The 18,898-nt window shown below is 44.6% G+C and overlaps 1 protein-coding gene across 3 annotated transcripts in view; it reads left to right on the top strand.

Moving 5' to 3' along the window:
* Positions 1 to 1,477: 1,477 nt before the first annotated feature.
* Ube4b (ubiquitination factor E4B) overlaps positions 1,478 to 18,898 on the top strand; it is a 116,399-nt gene continuing 98,978 nt past the window's right edge. For 2 of the 3 annotated variants that reach the window (XM_046424850.2, XM_046424849.2), the window contains exon 1: positions 1,478 to 2,194. In XM_046424850.2, coding sequence (XP_046280806.1) covers positions 2,171 to 2,194 — 24 coding nt within the window. In that variant the 5' untranslated portion in view covers positions 1,478 to 2,170. The remainder of the gene's footprint in view (positions 2,195 to 18,898) is intronic. The other variant, XM_046424851.2, reaches the window with a different exon arrangement.

The following is an 18,898-nucleotide window of genomic DNA, read 5'->3' as shown; positions in this document are numbered from 1 at the left end:
ATAGGGCTGGGTGTGGCTCAGTGGTCAAGTGCCCCTGAGTTCAATCCCTGGTACCCCCCCCCCCCAAAAAATAAAAAAAATAAAAAATAAAAAAGCGGGTGTGAGATTATATGGCAATAATGTATTTTTAAAAGAGAAGTGAATGTATTAACGACTATGTCAACAGGGGTCCAATCCAAGTTCTGTCTACACAGATTCCTTTCCTGGAAAGCAGGTAACACGCCGAACCAGTGGTAACTTTACTCACAAATTCCTAACAAATTTAATAGGTTCCTATTTTAAGTATGTAACAAATAAATTGTAACTCTTAATTCTGGAATGGAACCTTTGAGATTATGGTTTGGTAAACCTTCCAATACAATATATTCTTTGTGGCAAAGTCTGGGTTTCATGGTACTGTTACTTTGACGATTCAATTTAGATTTGCATGTTACAAAATATTTATGTCCTTATCAGGGTGAGGCTATTTTTTTAAAAAATCAAATATTTATTTATTTATTGGTACTGGGGATTGAGTTCAGGGTGCTGAGACACTGAGCCACATTCCTAGCCCCCAGCCCCTTCTTTATGTTATATTTTAAGACAGGGTCTGGGTTAGAGATCTGCTAAACTGCTGAGGCTAGCCTCGAATTTGTGACCTGTCTGCCTCTGGCATTACAGGCGGGCGCCACTAGCCCCGAGGCTGTTTTTTAAACGTCTTTCTTGCAGAGGGTGTCCACACTTCTCGGTTATTTGGGTCTCTGATTTATCTATATTTAGCAGTACGCTTAATATATATATATATATATATATATATATATATATATATATATATATATATTTTTTTTTTTTTTTTTTGTAAAGTGTGTCTCCAAAATGCCAAAGCAAAATAAAAGTAATGAAGTTCTTGCGACTTTTCCTCCATTGCGCTCTCCTGGGGAGGGGAGGAGTGCAGCGAGGGCTCTGCAGCAGCGAAGCTCTCCGCAGGAAGGAGACGTCTTCCGTTTTCCTTCTCCGCTGCGCGGCGGGCGGGAGCGCCCGGCGGCGGTGGGTTTCAGAGCTCCACGTCACTAAGCAGCAGGAGCCTGGGAACAACTCAGGAGTCGCGGGAACCCAAACCTCGGGCGGGCGAGCGCCCCCTGCAGGCGCATCTCCGTGGTGCGCAGGCGGGCGCAGGAGGGCGCAGGCGGGCGCAGGCGGGCGCAGGCGGGCGCAGGCGGGCGCAGGCCTTCCCTTGACATCCTACCTGCGTTTACCGCGCCCGCCGTCCCCGCGCGGTCGCCGCGGCAACGCCCCGCCCCGCCCCGCCCCGCCCCGGTCCGCCCGCCCGCCCGCAGCCTCTCTAGCCACGCTCCCCACCGGGAGCTGCTGCGGGGGAGGGGCGGGGAGAGGACGCAGGCGAGAGGAAATCGGCGGCGCGACGCCCGCGGCCTATTGGCTGCCGCGTCCCAGAGCTAGAAGCCCCGCCTCCCCGGCGGGGTCACGTGATCCCTTTCAAAGATGGCCGCCCTGTTGTTTTGATGAATAATACTTGGTGGGGCGAGGGGGTAAGAGTAGGGGTGGAGGGGTAGGAGGATTTACGCTTCTAGCGAGAGCACCGCCAGTCCCATCCTCCCCCTCCCCCCTGCCCAGGCTCCAGCGTGGAGGAGGGGCGTGTCGGGCCTGCTTTTAGAGAGGAGGGGCTTCCCTGTACAGTGCTGGGCTCTGCCAGGGCGGCTGTGGGGTCGCCTTACCTCGGGGCATCCACCCCTCTGGCGAGCAGTTCCCGCCTAGGGCAGAGAGTAGGAAGGAGGGCCGGAGCTGCTGGAGAAAACGCAGCTGCCGCGCCGCCACCAGCAAGACACATCACGCTGGGGGCACGAGACGAGCTGGAGACAGCGCTGCCTGCTCGGGGTAACCTGGGAAGCTGAGGGTAGTGAGTGGCGACCCTGTAGCAGAAGCCCCGGCGGCCGGCGTAGGCTGCTCTGGGCACGAGCAGCTGTAGGAGTCTGGGGCGATTGGAGTGACCGAAGCCAAGGCAGACCAGTGCCTCGTGTTCTTATTTTTTAACCTCTGACTATGCAATTCTGAAACCTCCCCCATTCGGGGGACCAGAGAGCCTGCTAGACACCTTCTACCCTCCTTCCTCTCGCCCTGGTCTCGAGAACAGAAGGATCTCTCCCTAACGCCTTTCACCATTAAGAGGAAAGCGATGGAGGAACTGAGCGCTGATGAGGTGAGGAGGTTGGGGGACACCTTGAGGGATTAGTTAGCAACTCTTTGGCGGCGCTTTGGACAGGAATGATTTTGCGCCAGCACTGCCGGGCTTTGGGGCTTGGGGAAGGAAGGGGAGATGACATTTTCCAAGAATAAGATTTCTTCTGGCGAGGGTCTCAGGTTTTATTCTCTTCTTTCTTCAGTCGGAACTCTGCTTGCTTTTCGAGCGTTCCTTTAAGGTCTGGAGAGTAGAGCATCTTGTGGTGTTCATTCTTAAGGGTTTTCAAAAAAGAAGGGCTAGATTTAAATCACGATAAATTGTGTGTGTCTTCAGGGATTTAAAGACTATTTTGGATGACATCAGGATGTTTAGTGGGTGTATGTTTTTAAGGGCCGTATTAGAAATTCCAAATATGTGTGGCCATGTCATTGTATATGTTGAGTAAATATACCTTAGGTTTGGAAGGTGGCTTACAGACAGATTCCGTGCTATTTGGTGAAATATGTATCTTTTTAATAGTTTAGAAGATTCCGGTTAAATTCTGGTAATTTAGCAGACCACTAATGACTTCTGGAATTTTTCTCTTTTATTATACCTTTTCCTTTTCAAACTTGTGTTTGGCTGTAGCAGAGACTGAACAGGAAACAAATGACTTTGTAAACTCTCCCGTTTTCATTTTGAAAGGAGTCATACAGATCCCCTTCTTAATGTTGGAAGGATTGTTTAGAAAGATAGTTGTAAAAATAGTGGTAATTGGGGTAAAAGGAATTTCCTGTGATTCTACTGCCTTTTCCCTGCCTTTTTACAAATTGGGAGCTTCCTTTTCCTTACTCCTGCTGGCTAGGCCCTCACCCCATCTCCCCATTTCTTCTACTGGTTCATATAAACTTCCCTGCATTATTAAGAAATTAGTCATCTATCAGGTTAGATCTTCTGTAAGACTCCCATGCTCCAGTTTTGGCTACAGAGTAGTCGCTGTGTTTTTGTAGTCACTAAAATTCTCCAGGGATAGAGCATGCAAGTGATGGGTGTTAAGGGTCAGGTAGGAAAGGAAGCAAAAAATTTCACTGATTATAATACTTGGTTATTTGGAAGTCAGGATTGTTCATTCTGTTCCTGAATTTGTTTTCCACAATAAACATTAGGAATGTAATCTTGAGATAGAAAAATATTGAGCAGTTTCTTTCTCTCAGGAATTATGAAGAGACCTGCTTAGAGGCACTTTATTTTATGTAGTTTTGAAAAATGGCACAATCTCCCCGCTTTTTTCTTTCATATTAATTCTGATGGACAATTTCTCTTCAGGCAGAGTCTGTTTTTCAGTAGTCCTTTATTTCCAGAAATTACTTTTTTTTTCTTTATGATCTCTAAATAGTCCCTGTTTAGAGGCTTTTACATATTTGAGTTTTTCACCAAGGAATTGTTTTCAAATCAATAAAGCATACAGACCAGTAAAGGATACTGTATAATCTGAAATATGTCTCTTCACTTTACCCAGCCCTTGAGGAAGGTGTAACTTTTTTTTGTGACCATATGAGGAACACATGTAACCTTTGAAAGAAATAGAAGAAACTTTTTTCAAGGTCAACAGAATATTAAAACAAATGTGAAAAATTAAATTCATTAAATTATCTTCTACAAATTAGTTGGCCTGAACACAAAGGGAAATTCAATAAATGGTCATTTTACTCTTAATAGAATCTAGAACAGAGAGTTTTTTGGGAACAATCTAATTAAAGTTTTTTTTTTGTTTGTTTGTTTTTTAAATCCAGTTTCTTGAATTCTAGTTTTGAGCAATTCTCAACAGAGACATCTCCAAAGCTTTTGCATTTGCTTTGTTATTCTGTTGGTGGAAACTTTGTTGTGTGGCTGATATGGTAGGTGACAGTTTGTTTAAAAAATAAACGTTTATGTTATTGAAAGTTCAAGTGTACATTTCAGGATTTAAACAGGCATGACAGTGATCTCTCACTTTAAATGAGGAAATTAAGTAAGCCAGAATTTCATATTGTAACAACATGAAAATGTTGGGATACAGTCCTTATAAACTAAAGACTGGTAAAACCAGACTAGTAGCTTAAGAAGATTTGACATGGGCTCTTTTTGGTCCCACTCACTTTGAATTTTTGTGAGTTTTTTTTTTTTTTCCTCTCTGTCCTTTTAGTTGAATTCTTTAACTTCGTTGCTATTTGTTATTTATGTACTCCATTAGAGTGAGATCCATGACTAAATTCATTCTCTTGGAGCCTGCATTCCAAGGCATCATTGTTTATATTAGATTCATTCTATAGCCTCCTCATTTTCATATACCAAGATGATGCTGTGAGTTGGGCAGGCGTTTCAAACTGCTTTTCAACAATGGTGAGGAGATGGCATTAAAATTGAAATGATTTTTTTTTCTTTCTTTCTTCTTTTTTTTTTTTTTTTGGCTTAATCTTCTTTTATGACCTACTTCATCTGCAAGATGGCTGGCTGGGATTCAGGGTGTGGTCAAGGTTTTGGAAGAGTGTTAAATGTTCCCAAATGCAGAATATGTGACCTTGGACTTCCCGTAGTGATCTGTAAGTGGAAAAGGTTTGACATTTATCAGCAGCCTTAGAAGCCTGCTCTGTGCCAGGTGTGCTACAGCCATTGTCCCACCTGATAATCAGCACAGTTGTGCAGGTCCTATTTTGTTTATTTTACAGGTGAGGAAACAGATTTAGGTTAATTAACTTACACATAGTGACCCTAGTGGCTTAGAAGGGACAGGTTAGATTTCAAACCTAGGTCTCCTGGTTCTCCTTCTCACTATATTTGACTGCTTAACAACTGGCCTTATGTTCACCCCACAGCTTCTATATCAATATCCTGCCAACATTGACCCACTATGCTTGCCACGGATAGCTCTTCTGTTAGGTAGTGTTTTGCATGAAGGCATTAGTGATGTGAGCTGGTCTTTTGGGAACTGTCCCCTTCCCCCAACCCCCTGCCTTAGATGCTTCATTCCACAAGCATTTAAGGAAATTATAGTTTAATTGGGGTGGAGGAGATAGATAGGGATCTAAAAATTACAACATAATGCCAAGTGCTATTTCAGAGGTATTCATGAGACACTGAAGGAAGGTAAGAAGGGACCCTAGGTGAGCAGTGTCTTAGTGAAGATTTTGGAGAAAAAGTGGTATGTGTGCTGAGTGGTAGTTGTCCCCCAAAGGGCCCTGGGAACTGGCTGTGGGCATGGGAAGCTTAGGAAACAGCACCCCATGGTGGGACTGGAGCACCCAGGGAGTATGCAGGAATTACAGGCTCTGAAAGACTATAAGGAGAGTTTGAAGGATTTTAAGGGATGAGGAAAAGGACTGGCAAGGGTGAAAGAGGATTGTGGGACCATGGCTGCAGATGAGAAGATGAATTAGGAGACTCTTGTTACTCCCCAGGAGGAAAAGGGTGGGGTCCACTGAACTGAGGCTCTGGCAGTGGGAATGGAGACACCAGGAGTATGGAGGACCTGTTAATACAGTTTCAATATTCAGAAGAGGAAAGAAAAGGAGAAGGATGGATTGGGATTGGATAGGAGTTCCAGACCGGGAGCAGATTATGAAGAAAAATGAGTTTTGTTTTGGATCTTTGAAAAGATGACTCAATCTCATTTTAGCTTTTCTATTCTGAAGTTTCCACCTCTTTAAATCTCTTGGGTCCTGTGACAGGCCTGAGGACCCAAACTCGCTTTCCACCCAGTACAGTAGACCAGGTTAACTATGTGTTTTACAACAGGGTTTGTCTTCTTAAACAGTGTAGGAGAGGGGATGTGGTCTCCAGGCCCCTTTTCTACTTTTTTTTTTTAATACTGGGGATTGAACCCAGAGGCGCTTTTACCACTGAGCTCCATCCCCAGCCCTTTTTATTTTTTTGTTTTGAGACAGAACCCTGCTAAGTTGCTGAGACTGGTCCCAAACCAGCATTCTTCTGCCTGTGTCTCCCAAATTGATGAGATTACAGGCCTGGGCCACAGAACTCCTTTGTTCATTTTAGATGAGTGACAGGGAATGATAATAGAGATGTTAGCTGACAAGCAGTGAGCTCTTGCATGTACTAAGTATACTTAGCAAAATGCGTGTTGTTATCCTCACTTTACAGATAAGAAAACTGAGGTTAATGAAATTAAGTGCTTGCTGAAAGGCACTGGTCTGCTAGGTGGTGGAACTTGGGTTATAATTCAGAGTCTGGCTGTAGTTTCCAATTTCCTCACTAAACTAATTTCTAAACAGCAATAATCTGAGCAGAGTGGATGGAACATGGAAACCCCACTTTTACTCTCTAGTTGTTAGGACTGAGGGTGGAATGTATCGCAAAGCCCTGAACTCTGAAGGGGAGGAGGGAAGTCAGGAAGGCTCCTGGTCTCTTCAGAGTGCATTTTCTCACAAACACTTGAGTGCAATTTAGGAGGGACACTGTCTGCAAGCAGTGCCTCAAGGATACTTACTTTCTTTTTTTGGGGGTGGGGGGTGGGGGGCTGGGAGTGGAACCCAGGGGTGCTTTACCACTGACTCATCCCCAGCCTTTTAAGATTTTTTTGTTTGAGACAGGGTCCCTGGGATTGCAGGCCCATGCCACGAGCTTGGCACCCTCAGAATATTTGCAGGTTGCTTCTTGCTGTCTGTTGGACACATGCGGGCACCAGTTGTGGTACTTCATTCCCGTAGGAGGGGCAGATAATAGACACACACATCAGATGTCATTGGTGAAAAAGTACTGTGAAGGAAATAAAGTTGCCCTGAGGGATGGAGGACAATGGGGTATGTAGAGTGTGTGTAGTTTTAAGTGATTGTCTGTTTTTTGAAATGGGGTTTCCTGTTGCCAGTCTGGTTTTGATTCCTGAGCTCAAGCAATCCTTTAGCCTGAGCCTCCCCAGCAGCTGAGATTCGGGGCACCCATCACTACGTCCAGTTTAGGAAGTGGCTTTTTTTTTTTTTTTTTTTTTTTTTTTGCATTACTGGGGATGGAATCTGGGGCCTTGCACCAAGCTACATGTCTAGGGAGTGGCTTTTGAAAAGAATTCAAGGGATGATAGGGAATTGTCTGGGGGAAGAATATTTCTAGGTACAGGGAAGAGCCAGTAGCACAGGCTTTGAGGTGGACACATTCTTTGTTTGTTTGTTTTTGTTTTTTATTTTTATTTTAGTTGTCAACAGGCCTTTATTTTATTTATATGCAGTGCTGAGAATCGAACCCAGTGCCTCGCACATGCTAGGCAAGCGCTCTGCTACTGAGTCACAACCCCAGCCTGGGGTGGATACATTCTTAACCTGTTCCAAGAACAGGAGGAGGCCAAGAGTGCTTGGGGTCTGCTGTGCAGGGTGCACAGTGGCAGGAGATGAAATTATTCATTTTGTCAGCCAAAAGCCATTGAGTTCTCCTGTGTTTCAGTCGATTCTGAGATCTCTCCCCCGCCTGTTTCTTTGAAAGTGGGTTACTTCTTATGGCTTGTATAATTACTGTTGATCAGGTGGGGGTTGTGACAGAATTGACACATTTCCTGATTATGTGCAAACCTGCTTAGACTTGTCCATATTATCGCCCCTTCGGTTGAGTGTATACCTGTTAAATTTAGTTTCCATTTTAAGTGTCTTCAAAAAAATTACACTTTGATTTAACAATGCAAGAAATGTTATTTTATATGCAGAGAGGGATGGCAATAGCTGTGGGGTGTCAATTTAATATTAATAAAAAAAATGGGGGCTGGGGTTGTGGCTCAGCGGTAGAGCGCTCGCCTAGCACGTGTGAGGCTCTGGGTTCGATCCTCAGCACCAAATAAAAATAAATAAATGAAATAAAGGAAAAAAATAAATAAAGGTATGATGTCCACCTACAACTAAAATACACACACACACACACACATAATTTTAAACGTTTGGATTCCACATTTTATTGCAAGGCAACAACCAAGTGTGTCAGGGACTCTCTAAAGGCAGAAATCCGTAGTTCTGTGAGGCTACATCATATTGTGGACCTGAACATATACCCAGGAGACCAGTGAAGGTCAGAGGCACTTCACAGTGCTCAGAAATAAATTGCAAAGCAAAAAGAGTCTGGTGTAACTGATTACAACACTGTTCTCCTCTGTTTAGGCATTTTTTTGTGGTTTAATGGTTAGGATTTTTTTTCTTGGCAGTATAAAAAATAATTGTGTGCTTTGTAATCCTTGACATCTTATTTAAAATACAGAATCTGGTTGGGTGTGGAGATGCTCACCTGTAAACTCAGGAGGCTGAGGCTGGAGGATTGCAAGTTGGAGACCAACCTTGGAAACTTGGAGAAACCTTGTCTCAAAATAAAAGAGGGTAGGCGATTGTAGCTCAGTGGGAGAGTATCCCTGGGTTCGATTCCCAATACCAACATCCCCCCCGCAAAACAAAGAAGAAATACAGTATATGTGTAGCATTGTTCTAGACTGCAAGGACATACCAGTGAACAAAGCCAACAGAATCTCTGCCTTTGTGAATTGTATATTCTGATATGTTAAAAAAAATTGTTCTGGCTGCTATGAAGAGAATGGATAAGAGTGCACAGAGAAGAGGTTAGGAGGCTATTGCAGAGGTCCCAGTGAGAGGTGATAATGGGGGCCACCAACCAGGGTTAGTGGTGGATAAGGTGAGAAAGAGTCAGATGCTAGATAGATATTTTGTGGGTAGAGTTGGTAGGACTGGGTGATGTGATGGGTGGGATGTAGGGTGTGAGGGAGTGGAGTCGAGATGGCCGATGAGTCAGGTTGTTATTGGGTTGATCCTTGAACAGCAGAGAGACCTGAAATAGCTGCTTCAGCCAGACAGATGTTTATTTGCCTCTAAATAGGAGTCTGGGTGGGAGGCTAGGGCTGGAATGGCAGTTCTATGCTCATTAGGGGCCAGCCACTGTCTCTTCTTAAACCAGCTTCCCTAATATGGCATCCGTCTTTTGGTCCATTTGTGTCTGCATTTAGCCAGAGGAGGTGGGAAAGGGGTCAGGCTCTGCTTTGATGGCGCAGCCTGGAAGTTGCTTGGACTGCCCCTGCTCACCTCTCACTGGCCAGAACCTGTCATCTGGCCCCAGCCACTGGGAAGACTGAGAAATAAAAGCTGTGTGTTCAGCTGAAGTTAGAAGAGGAGAACAGTATACCTTTCTTTCTAGACCCTTCTTCCCAAATCTAAAACACTGCATCTTCCTGATAAGGGCAGCTCCACATGAGCTGTACCCAACCCTGGTCTGTGGCCATTGATTTAGCAGTGGTGTGGCTTTCTTTCTTTTTTTTTTTTAATATTTATTTTTTAGTTTTAGGAGGACACAAATATCTTTATTTTGTTTGTATGTGGTGCTGAGAATCGAACCCAATGCCTCATGCATGCTAGGCGAGTGCGCTACCACTTGAGCCACATCTCCAGCCCCTGGTGTGGGTTTTTGATGGAGCCCAGCTACAGCCCTAGATCTGATCTCTTGGAGGTCCTCCCTTGTCCCTGGCCTTCTGTGGCCACTGGCTTTATCCTCTTACTAGTTTTTTTAAATTTTTTTTGGTATTTTATTTAGAGACAGGGTCTCACTGAGTTGCTTAGGGCCTCACTAAGTTGCTGAGACTGGTTTTGAACTTGCTGTCCTGCTTCAGCCTTCTAGCTGCTGGGATTACAGGTGTGTGCCATCTCTGACTAGTTTTGTGTGTCTCTTTTCCTCTGGGGCTGGCACTTGAGCAGGCATTGTCCCCTTCCTGAGACCCTGTGGCTTCTCCAGAGTTCAGCCTGCACCTGCTGTGGGAGTTGGCTTTTTTCCTCTGCTTAGCCCTGACTGACCAGACTCTGCATAAACTTACTGGAGACCTGGATATCCATTAGGCAGCCCTGTGCTCCTCATCTCTGCATGCAGGTGGGCAAGCAGTTCCTCTAGTCTGCCTCGTGCTTGGGGGACTTCTTCCTTCATGTGGCATGCACCCAGATCCTGAGTTGTTCAGCCAGCACCCCTAGAATTATAGGCCATGTTGTCGTGTGGGCTGTTTTCGAAGATGTCATAGACCTAATAAGGGTCACCAGCCTTCCATCCTGCAGTATCTATGCCCATGTTGACTCCTATGTTAGCTTTTTGTCTAAGTGACCAAAATACCTGCCCAGAGCAATTTAGAGGCGGAAAAATTTGTTTAGGGCTCACGGTTTCAGAGGTTCAGTGCATGGTCATCTGACTCCATTGTGCTGAACCTGAGGTGAGGCAGGACGTTAGGGTGGAAGGAGGTGGTGGAGGAAAGCTGCTCAGCTCTGGCAGCTCCAAAGCAGAGAGAAAGGGTCAGGGACAGATACAGTTCAAGGCCATATCCCCAGTGACCTACTTCCTCCAGCCATGCTCCACCTGCCTACAGTTATCACCCAATAGTCCATTCAGATTATTAATCCATCAAATGAATTAGTCCACACATGAGGTGATAGATCTCATAATCCAGTGTTTTCATGGCTAAGATTGCTACTTTGCTAAAAGTATGAGCTTTCTGAGGGACATTTTTAGATCTAAACAATAACAATGCCTAAGCCAAGTCACATATTTTTATTTTATTAAGGTCAATGACTTCTAGGTTCCAAATTCTATATATAAGGAGTTTGATTTGGCTGCTGCAGCAGAGATACAATGTAATTATGGCTTCAACAAGATGGAAGCTTATTTTCCCTTTGAGTACAAATCTGGGTAGGAGGTTGGGAGCTGGTTTAGTGACACCCCAATTACTGTGGAGCCAGACTCATGCTGTGTTGTGCACTGACCTTTGCAGTCCAGCATTGGTGCTCCAGTTCCTATGAGGAAATGTGCATTTCGGTCTTCGGACTAAAGCAGAGGGCAGGATCAGAAAGTTTCCGGTAGCAGCTTGCATCTCTTTGGTGAGAACTTAGTTACATGGCCATCTAGATGGGTGGCCTGCTGCATTAGGATGCAAGCAGCTGTCTCTGCCACAGTATAACCAAGAGTTTTAGTTTAAGAAGCTTGAAAAAGAATTGTCAGAGACTGAGATGGGAAGAATTGAAAGAGAAAATTTGGAGGGAGAAGTTATCTGTTTTGAAGATACTGTGAGTATGTTGTCTATTATCTACATGGAAATATTAAGTAGGTTATTTTATGGGGATTTGCAGTCAGGGTGGAAGATTGGGTTTGGGGATACAAATCTGGAAGTTGTCAGTATATTTAAAATCTCAAAAATGACCAAATTGCTTGGGAGTGAGCATAAACAGAAGAGAGCAGAGGACTCAGTAGTGACCCACTCCAGCTTTTTAAAGTCCAGAGATAAAGAGGACCCAGAAAATGACACTGATAAGGAACAACCACGGGGAGAGGAGGAAAAAAGAGGGCACACAACAACCTGTCATCTGAGGAGGAAGGTACTGTGACAGGGGAGCGGTCAGCTCTGCCGAATGGGTACAGCAAGCTAGATGAGGAGCAAGACATGACCGTGTGATTTGGCAATGTGATCTGCGATGTGGACTGGTCTCCCCAAGACCAGTGGCATTGCTGACAAGGTCAAGAGAGAATGGGAGGAGAGGAGAGAGCTCAGGAGTGAGGCGTCGGCTCTGGTATATTCTGGGAGCCATCAGAAGATGGTGTAAGCCATGAGTTTGAGAAGAAAGAAGAAAATACTTGGTGAGCACATCCTTTTATTTATTTGTGGTACTGAAGATTGAATCCAGGGATGCTCTTACCATTGAGTTCTGTTCCCAGCAGCACCCCCTGCCTCTTTTGCGGGGAAGACAGGGTCTCATTAAGTTGCCCAGGCTGACCTTGAATTTGCCCTCTTCCTGCCTCAGCCTCCTGAGTTGCTGGGAGCATATCCTTTAAAATTTTATCTTTCCATATTTCAATCACTAATTCCTTTGTTTACTTAGTATATATTTATTAAATGTTTACTCTGTTTCTCTCCCTTTCCCAAGGTAGGAAATAGGTGAAGAGACACTTTTGTAGATTATTCCTGGTAGGGTTTGGGTTTCAAAAATTTTGAGTCATAACCTGAGGAACACTGGGTTTTAATATAGTTAATTTTTAATATAATTAAATTTTTTTTTTCAGGGATTGAACCAGGGGTGTTTAGCCATTGAGGCACATTGCCGCCATTTTTGTTTTTCATTTTGAAACAGTGTCTCAGTAGGTTGCCGAGGTTTCCCTTGAACTTGGGATCCTTCTGCTTCAGTCTCCTTAGTTGCTGGAATTATAGATGTGCACTACCGTGCCCAGATATAGTTAATTTTTAAAGTTTTAAAAAAACCTGAATGACAAATATGTAAGTGGTAGAGAATATAAGTATTATTGTTAACAAATATATGTTGGATGTTTCCTAGATACTAAAAGATAAACATGTGGAGATGCCTTCAAATATGGTCTTTACCTTATTTGAAGCTTGTCTCAAGTGCGGGAGACACAAGTTGTTTACTAAGTAGAACTTTCAGTAAAGGGAGTACTGTTAATGGAGCAGTTGATCCGATGGGAAATGCTGGAGAAGAGTCTGGGAGGATTTGAGTTGGTTCTTAAAGATGATCAGGATTTTGGCATGTAGAAAAGTCAGTGGTGGGGCTGGGGTTGTGGCTCAGTGATAAGAGCGCTCGCCTAGCACACATGAGGCACTGGGTTTGCTCCTCAGCACCACATAAAAATAAAATAAATGTATTTGTGTTCACCTACAACATATACATAAAAGGAAAAGTCAGTGGTGAGGACAGATATTTCATTTACTTCTTCCACTGGGCAGACTCTATGTTCATTCTTTTGAAACTTATTATAGGAATAGGAGAACCATTGAAGAAAAACCGAAGATGGTGCCAAATCCAATTTTGGTGGGTGCTTGCTGATCTCAAGCATTCGGAGATGCGAGTATCAGGCCCAGACAAGTGTTTGACTCCAAACTGTCCTAGACAGCTATGCAGCAGCAGCAGCTGGAGGAGGAGGAAGGATTGGAAAGGTGTTTCATTATTATTGCATTTCCTGTCCTCATACCAATTACAGCGCGTTGAATTGCTGTTCACTAGGTATATCCCCTGCTGGAACACAGGGTTGCGGCTTTTCTTGTTCACTGATTTTCACCCAACTTCTAGCACAGGGCTTGGCACAGAATGGCTGAGGACAAATATTTGTCAAATGCATGATTGACTAGAATAGACAGTGTGTCTTTGTGATTCCCAATTCTTGTATTGCAGTAATTTTTTTGTTGCTACATGACTTTAGTTATTTTAAGGTAGACACTTGATAAAAGAAATATGAAAATTGTAATTCAGGGTCAGAAATCCAAGGTTTTATTTGGACTAGCCAGTTGGTGACACTGGGCAAAGTGCCTAACTTTTCTGAGCCTCAGTTTCTTCGTTTGTGTGAGCATGGTCTCTGCATGGCTCCTCAGCTCACTGCGGTACTACGTCAGGTGTCTATTGGAGGGCCTGGCAGAGAGGATTCCTGGGATGTATTAGCTCTCCTTTCCCAAGTCAGATTGAATTGTAGATAACTATAGTATTAGTTGCGGCTTAACAAACCCTTTGCATGCAATAATGTCAGCAGCATAGGTCATGGTGTCTTACCATTTAGAAGCAAATAAATTCAGGTTCAAATTCTCTCCAGGGACCCATTGTACTTCCTAAAATCTCTTCTCATCTTAGAGCTGTCTTTTGTACTGTTTCACACTGTTGTCACTTGGTGGACTTCCTCCTTCCTTTCTCTAAAATGTGGAATGATGGGTGGCCTGAAGGTACAAAAAGGGTAAAGGAAGAGTGGGGACATTTTTTTTTTTTTTTTTTTTTTTTAGAATTTCTTTTTTAATATTTATTTTTTAGTTCTCGGCAGACACAACATCTTTGTTTTGTATGTGGTGCTGAGGATCGAACCCGGGCCGCACGCATGCCAGGCGAGCGCCCTACCGCTTGAGCCACATCCCCAGCCCCGAGTGGGGACATTTGAAATACTTTTTTTTTGTATATTGTGAATCCAACTGAGGGCCTTACACGTGGTAGGCAAGTACTCTAACACTGAGCTACCTCCCCATCCCTGAGTGAACCTGAGGCGACTCTTTTGAATCAGATGGCTTATTTTGTCTTTTTGAAGATATTGTTTCTCTTCTAGCAGGGGGAAACAATCTCTGAACCTAATGTCATTGTATGAACTACTTATCAGCTGCCATATCGTTAATCTCTTGTCTAGTTCTTTTTTTTTTAATTTTTTAGTTATAGTTGAACACAATATCTTTATTTTATTTATTTATGTTTATGTGGTTCTGAGGATCGAACCCAGGGCCTCTCACGTGCGAGGTGAGCGCTCTACCACTGAGCCACAATCCCAGCCCCTCTTGTCTAGTTCTTTAAAGACAGTATTGAGGTTAGCAAGAGGTTGGGTCTAGCACTGAGAAGTGTTCCCCTTGACTTCATTAGCTTTCTAATTAAACATCATGAAATGTGTTCAGTGCACATAGTCTCTTTGTTCCCTGCCAGGGTTTGGTATAGGTTCTAGATGTCTAATAGTATCATGGTGCTTTAATTATATTTTGGACTAGATGGGGATAGCACTTTGCTTTTATGGACCTGTTTCGGGAGCTGAATTCTGAGGATGTCTAAGCAAATCATATTAAGCTCCTGTCACATTCTGGGCACTCTTCAGAATCATGTCAGTCACGGTTTTTTGCCAGACCTGTGTCTGTGCTCATCACCAGGCCCAGCTCTGTGGAGGTGAGACCTGAAGTCGGAAGTGTGCTCCATGTTTGATTTCATGTTGTGCTATTGCTGTCTGGAAATTCTTAATAAATGTGAACAAGGGGTCCTGCATTTTCATTTGGCACAAAGTCCTACAAATTCTGTACCTGGTTGTGATTGTCACCAACTTTTGCTGTGCCTGGGTGGATGGCTTTGTTCATTTGGACAATTGCAGCAAAATGCCATGAAGTCAGGGAAACTTTTTTTTCCCCCCCGTATAGGGGATGGATCCCAGGGGTGCTACATCCCTATTCCTTTTTTTTTTTTTTTTTTTTTTTAAATTTTTTTTGTAGTTGTAGATAGACCGAATGCCTTTATTTTATTTTTTTTAAATATCTATTTTTTTAGTTGTAGTTGGACACAATACCTTTATTTTATTTGTTTTTATGTGGTGCTGAGGCTCAAACCCAGTGCCTCACACATGCTAGGCAAGCGCTCTGCTCCTGAGCTACAGCCCCAGCCCATCCCCCTTCCTTTTTAAGTTTTATATTGAGGCAGTGTCTTTGTGTTGCCTAGGCTGGCCTCCTGCCTCAGCTTCCAGAGCCTCTGGGGTTACAGATTGTCCCACCATACCTGGCTTCTTTAAAATGATTTTAGGCAGCTGGGTTTGTGTCTCAGCGGTAGAGTGTTCGCCTAGCATGTGTGAGGCCCTGGGTTCGATCCTCAGCACCACATAAAGATAAATAAATAAAACAAAGGTATTGCGTCCAACTACATCTAAAAAATAAATATAAAAAAATAATTTTGGAGTAAATATATTTGGAGTCCAATGAGTAATCTGGAAAGTGAAGTAGAAAATGATTGGAAAGCTGAGATGGCAGGGTGACACCTGTCTGCCCTTGTCTCTTTCCACTCTGTCCTGTCTGTCCTATAACATTGCTCAGCTGCTTGGTGGGCCTGCTCCCTGTTACTGGGGGCCAGGGGATTCTGGGCTTATTGAACTGTTGTGTTTGTGTTAAAACCTGTGTTGGAGAAAGTGTGTGGAGCTGGACTGTGGGCATTGGGGAGCTGGAGAGTGAGGTGTGGGGAGCTGGTTAGTGGGCTCCAGGAGCCATGTGGAGGGTGCTAGGGTATTAGGAGCTGAGCAGCAGGGTGCTGGGCATAGGAGTGGGACGGTGGCTGGCAGGGTGTGGGGAGCTGGGTGAGGGTGATGGTGGTGACGGGGTTCCTGCAGTGGGGATTCAGATGTCATGCTGCATCCTTCACCTGTAAGCTGGCACTGATCTGGCACCTGGGGAACCACTTCAGCTGCTTTTCTTGCTGCCCTGAGCCCCGAGCAGGAGGTAGTTAGTCCATGGGCGGACTCTGAGGTGCTGGCGCTGAGCTTTTATCTGCTAAACCTCGGGGCAGAAGACAGCAATCCTCACCCCCTGGTCTGTGCTGGAGGGACTAATTGACAAGATGTGGCTGCTAGTAGGGAGGACTTGGTACTTCAGTGAGCAGCACCTTGAGGGTCTGCTTGGCCTGAGGGCCCAGGTAGAGGTCTGGAGGAGCTGACCTCCCTTCTATAGCAGCATGTTGCCAGCGGGTAGATCTCGCATGATAGCCTGCCTGCACTCCTCTGAGAGTCTGAAGAATGCTGTTGCCAGAGCTCTCTGTGTTTCTGGCATGAAGAAACACTGTTCCAGAGCCAGGAGGGGAAGTGGGTAATAGTTATAGCCCAGGGCAGCAGCTTTCCTGAAGAGTTTCTGAAGAGGCTGGTGGGGAGCTGAACCTGCCTACCAGGTTTCCTCTCTTCTAGGAATTGGTCAAGAACTTGCAGCATCAATCTCATGCAGTTCCTGGGTGATTGATGCATTGGAGCATGTCAGTCTATGGAGATGTGGCAGCCTAGGGCAAGGCCAGAAGTAAAGGCCAGCAGGCTGGACTTTCATGCTAAGAAGCATCCCTTCCTGCCTGTCTTCTCCCTCCTCACCTCTCCCCTGCATGTGTGGCACTGACCTCTCTAGGCATCTTGAGTTGTAGATAGGGCTGCTGGGTTCGCTTTTCCTTTTAGCCTCTTTGCCTGTACTTCCTTCACAAAGTCCAGTTGGCATGCAGGTTGGGGCAAGGTCCTCAGGACAGGCCCAGGAAAGGCCCCTCTTATCTGAGAGAGAGAGGTGGCTACCCTGGGGGCTTTACTAACAGCTTGTTTGCTGAGGACCTGCTTGAATAGGGAGTGGAAGAACCTGCTAAGGCCTGACCCTGAGAAGTGGAAGGGCCTGTGTGTCCAGGAGCTTAGTACCGCTCGCTAGTCAGGTCTTTCCAGTGGAAGATGAGTGTTACCTCATAGCGATTTATAAAACAGAGCAACAAAAATTTCTTTCCTTTCCCCAAAGACGTTGGCTTCAGAAGCTTAGGAGTCAATCCTGAGTATTTAGACATTGCATTTATTTTATAGTAATAACTAATCAACGGTTAATCAGTCAAGCCACCCCCTGGGGTTCTGGTGGTTGTTGAAATAGTACAAAAGTGATCATCAGAAAATAAGCCATTCTTGGAGCTCCAGTGGCGCAATCGGTTAGCGCGCGGTACTTATAAGAAAATAACCCATTCTTCACACCAGTGTCAAATTAGCATCTTGACTTTTAAGGGATTAGGGCTCATCCTCTTGGGTATTTTAGAATCCTCCAAGAGACTCTGGGCAAATCTTTTATTTCTATCATCTGTTTCCTATTTTATATTGATATATTTTGTGGTACTGGGGATTGAACCCAGGGACATCATGTGTGCTACATAACTGCTCTACCACTGAGCTGTACCTCCAGACATCTCTAAAGTTAATCGATTAATTAATTTTTTGTACTGGAAGTTGGAACTCAGGGATACTTCACCACTGAGCTCTATTCCTAGTACGTTTTATTTTTTTTTTTTATTTTGAGACAGGGTTTCTATAAGTTGTTGAGGCTGGCCTTGAATTTGTCATCCTTCTGCCTCAGCCTCCTGAGTTGCTGGGATAACAGGTGGATAACAGGTGGGAGCTGCTGTGCCTGGCTTTAAATCCTCCCTTTGGAGTGAGATATAAAGGAAGAGATTAGAGGAGAGGAACAGACAACTGGTCACATTTCTATAATTGTGTACAACACATCTCATTTTGTTTTTAATTGTACAACACTCTTACACTGATCTGGAAAAATATTTAATACAGTTGTACTTAAAATGAATATTGGGTCCAAATGTCAGGGCCAGCCAATAGTGACGTGACTCAGAAACCAGACACAGTGACATGATTGCACACACTTGGACATGATCGAGGGACATTTCAGTGTCACAAAACAGGAAGTCAGAGTGATCAAGATGTATTTGGTGACTGAATGAATGAGTGCCCTACTCTTGGGCATTCACATATTCTCCCGATATTCAGTGCCTCCAGTGGTCCAGGATCAGTTCTGGTGTGCTCAGGATATGGGCGTGAACTAGATTTTTATTTGAGCTGGGGTCTTGACCTCTCAGTACCTAGAGTCACTGACATGTTCAGGCTGATGGCGTCCAGATTGCCTCCTTGGGATCTCACCCAGGGCGGCTCACCAAGAGCGCATGGCATCTCACCTGCTCCTCCTGCCTGGAGCTCTCTGGGTTTCTGTTGGAGCCACTGCAATTCCCTGCAGCTCAGTGCCCATCAAGACTTCTGTTGAGAGCAAGTTTTTATGGAGGATCAAGTGAAGGGTATGCAGCCCACCCACTCCTGAGAGTGATTTTTAACCCCTTTTGGGTTAGGGACCTCTTTAAAAATCTTAAGAAAATTGGAGGCCCTTGTGGCCTTCATGGGTCCCTGATTTTAAACCCCTGTCCCAGGTACTTTAAAATCCGTTGTTAAATCTAGCCACATCTGTTCAGGTGATGCTTGGATGTCCTCATTTGAGCCCTTCTGAAGGACTCATTGGACTCTGCTGGTATTCAGGGGCATTGGAATGGTCTCTTCTACATCCCCATCACTGGGCTGGCTATGTCCTGCCTCAGTCCCTTCTCTGTATAATAGATGGAATGATCTGTTTTTTAAAGCAACCAGTCTGACCACATTGCCCTTGCTTAAATCCTTCAAAGTCTCTTC

This window comes from Marmota monax, unplaced genomic scaffold (assembly GCF_021218885.2).
Source record: "Marmota monax isolate L192 unplaced genomic scaffold, Marmota_monax_Labrador192_F-V1.1 WCK01_AAM20220418_F8-fsc00080, whole genome shotgun sequence".
Classification (NCBI taxonomy): Eukaryota; Metazoa; Chordata; class Mammalia; order Rodentia; family Sciuridae; genus Marmota; species Marmota monax.
The sequence above is the reverse complement of the archived record's forward strand: the minus strand, read 5'-3'. Positions and strand labels throughout refer to the sequence as shown.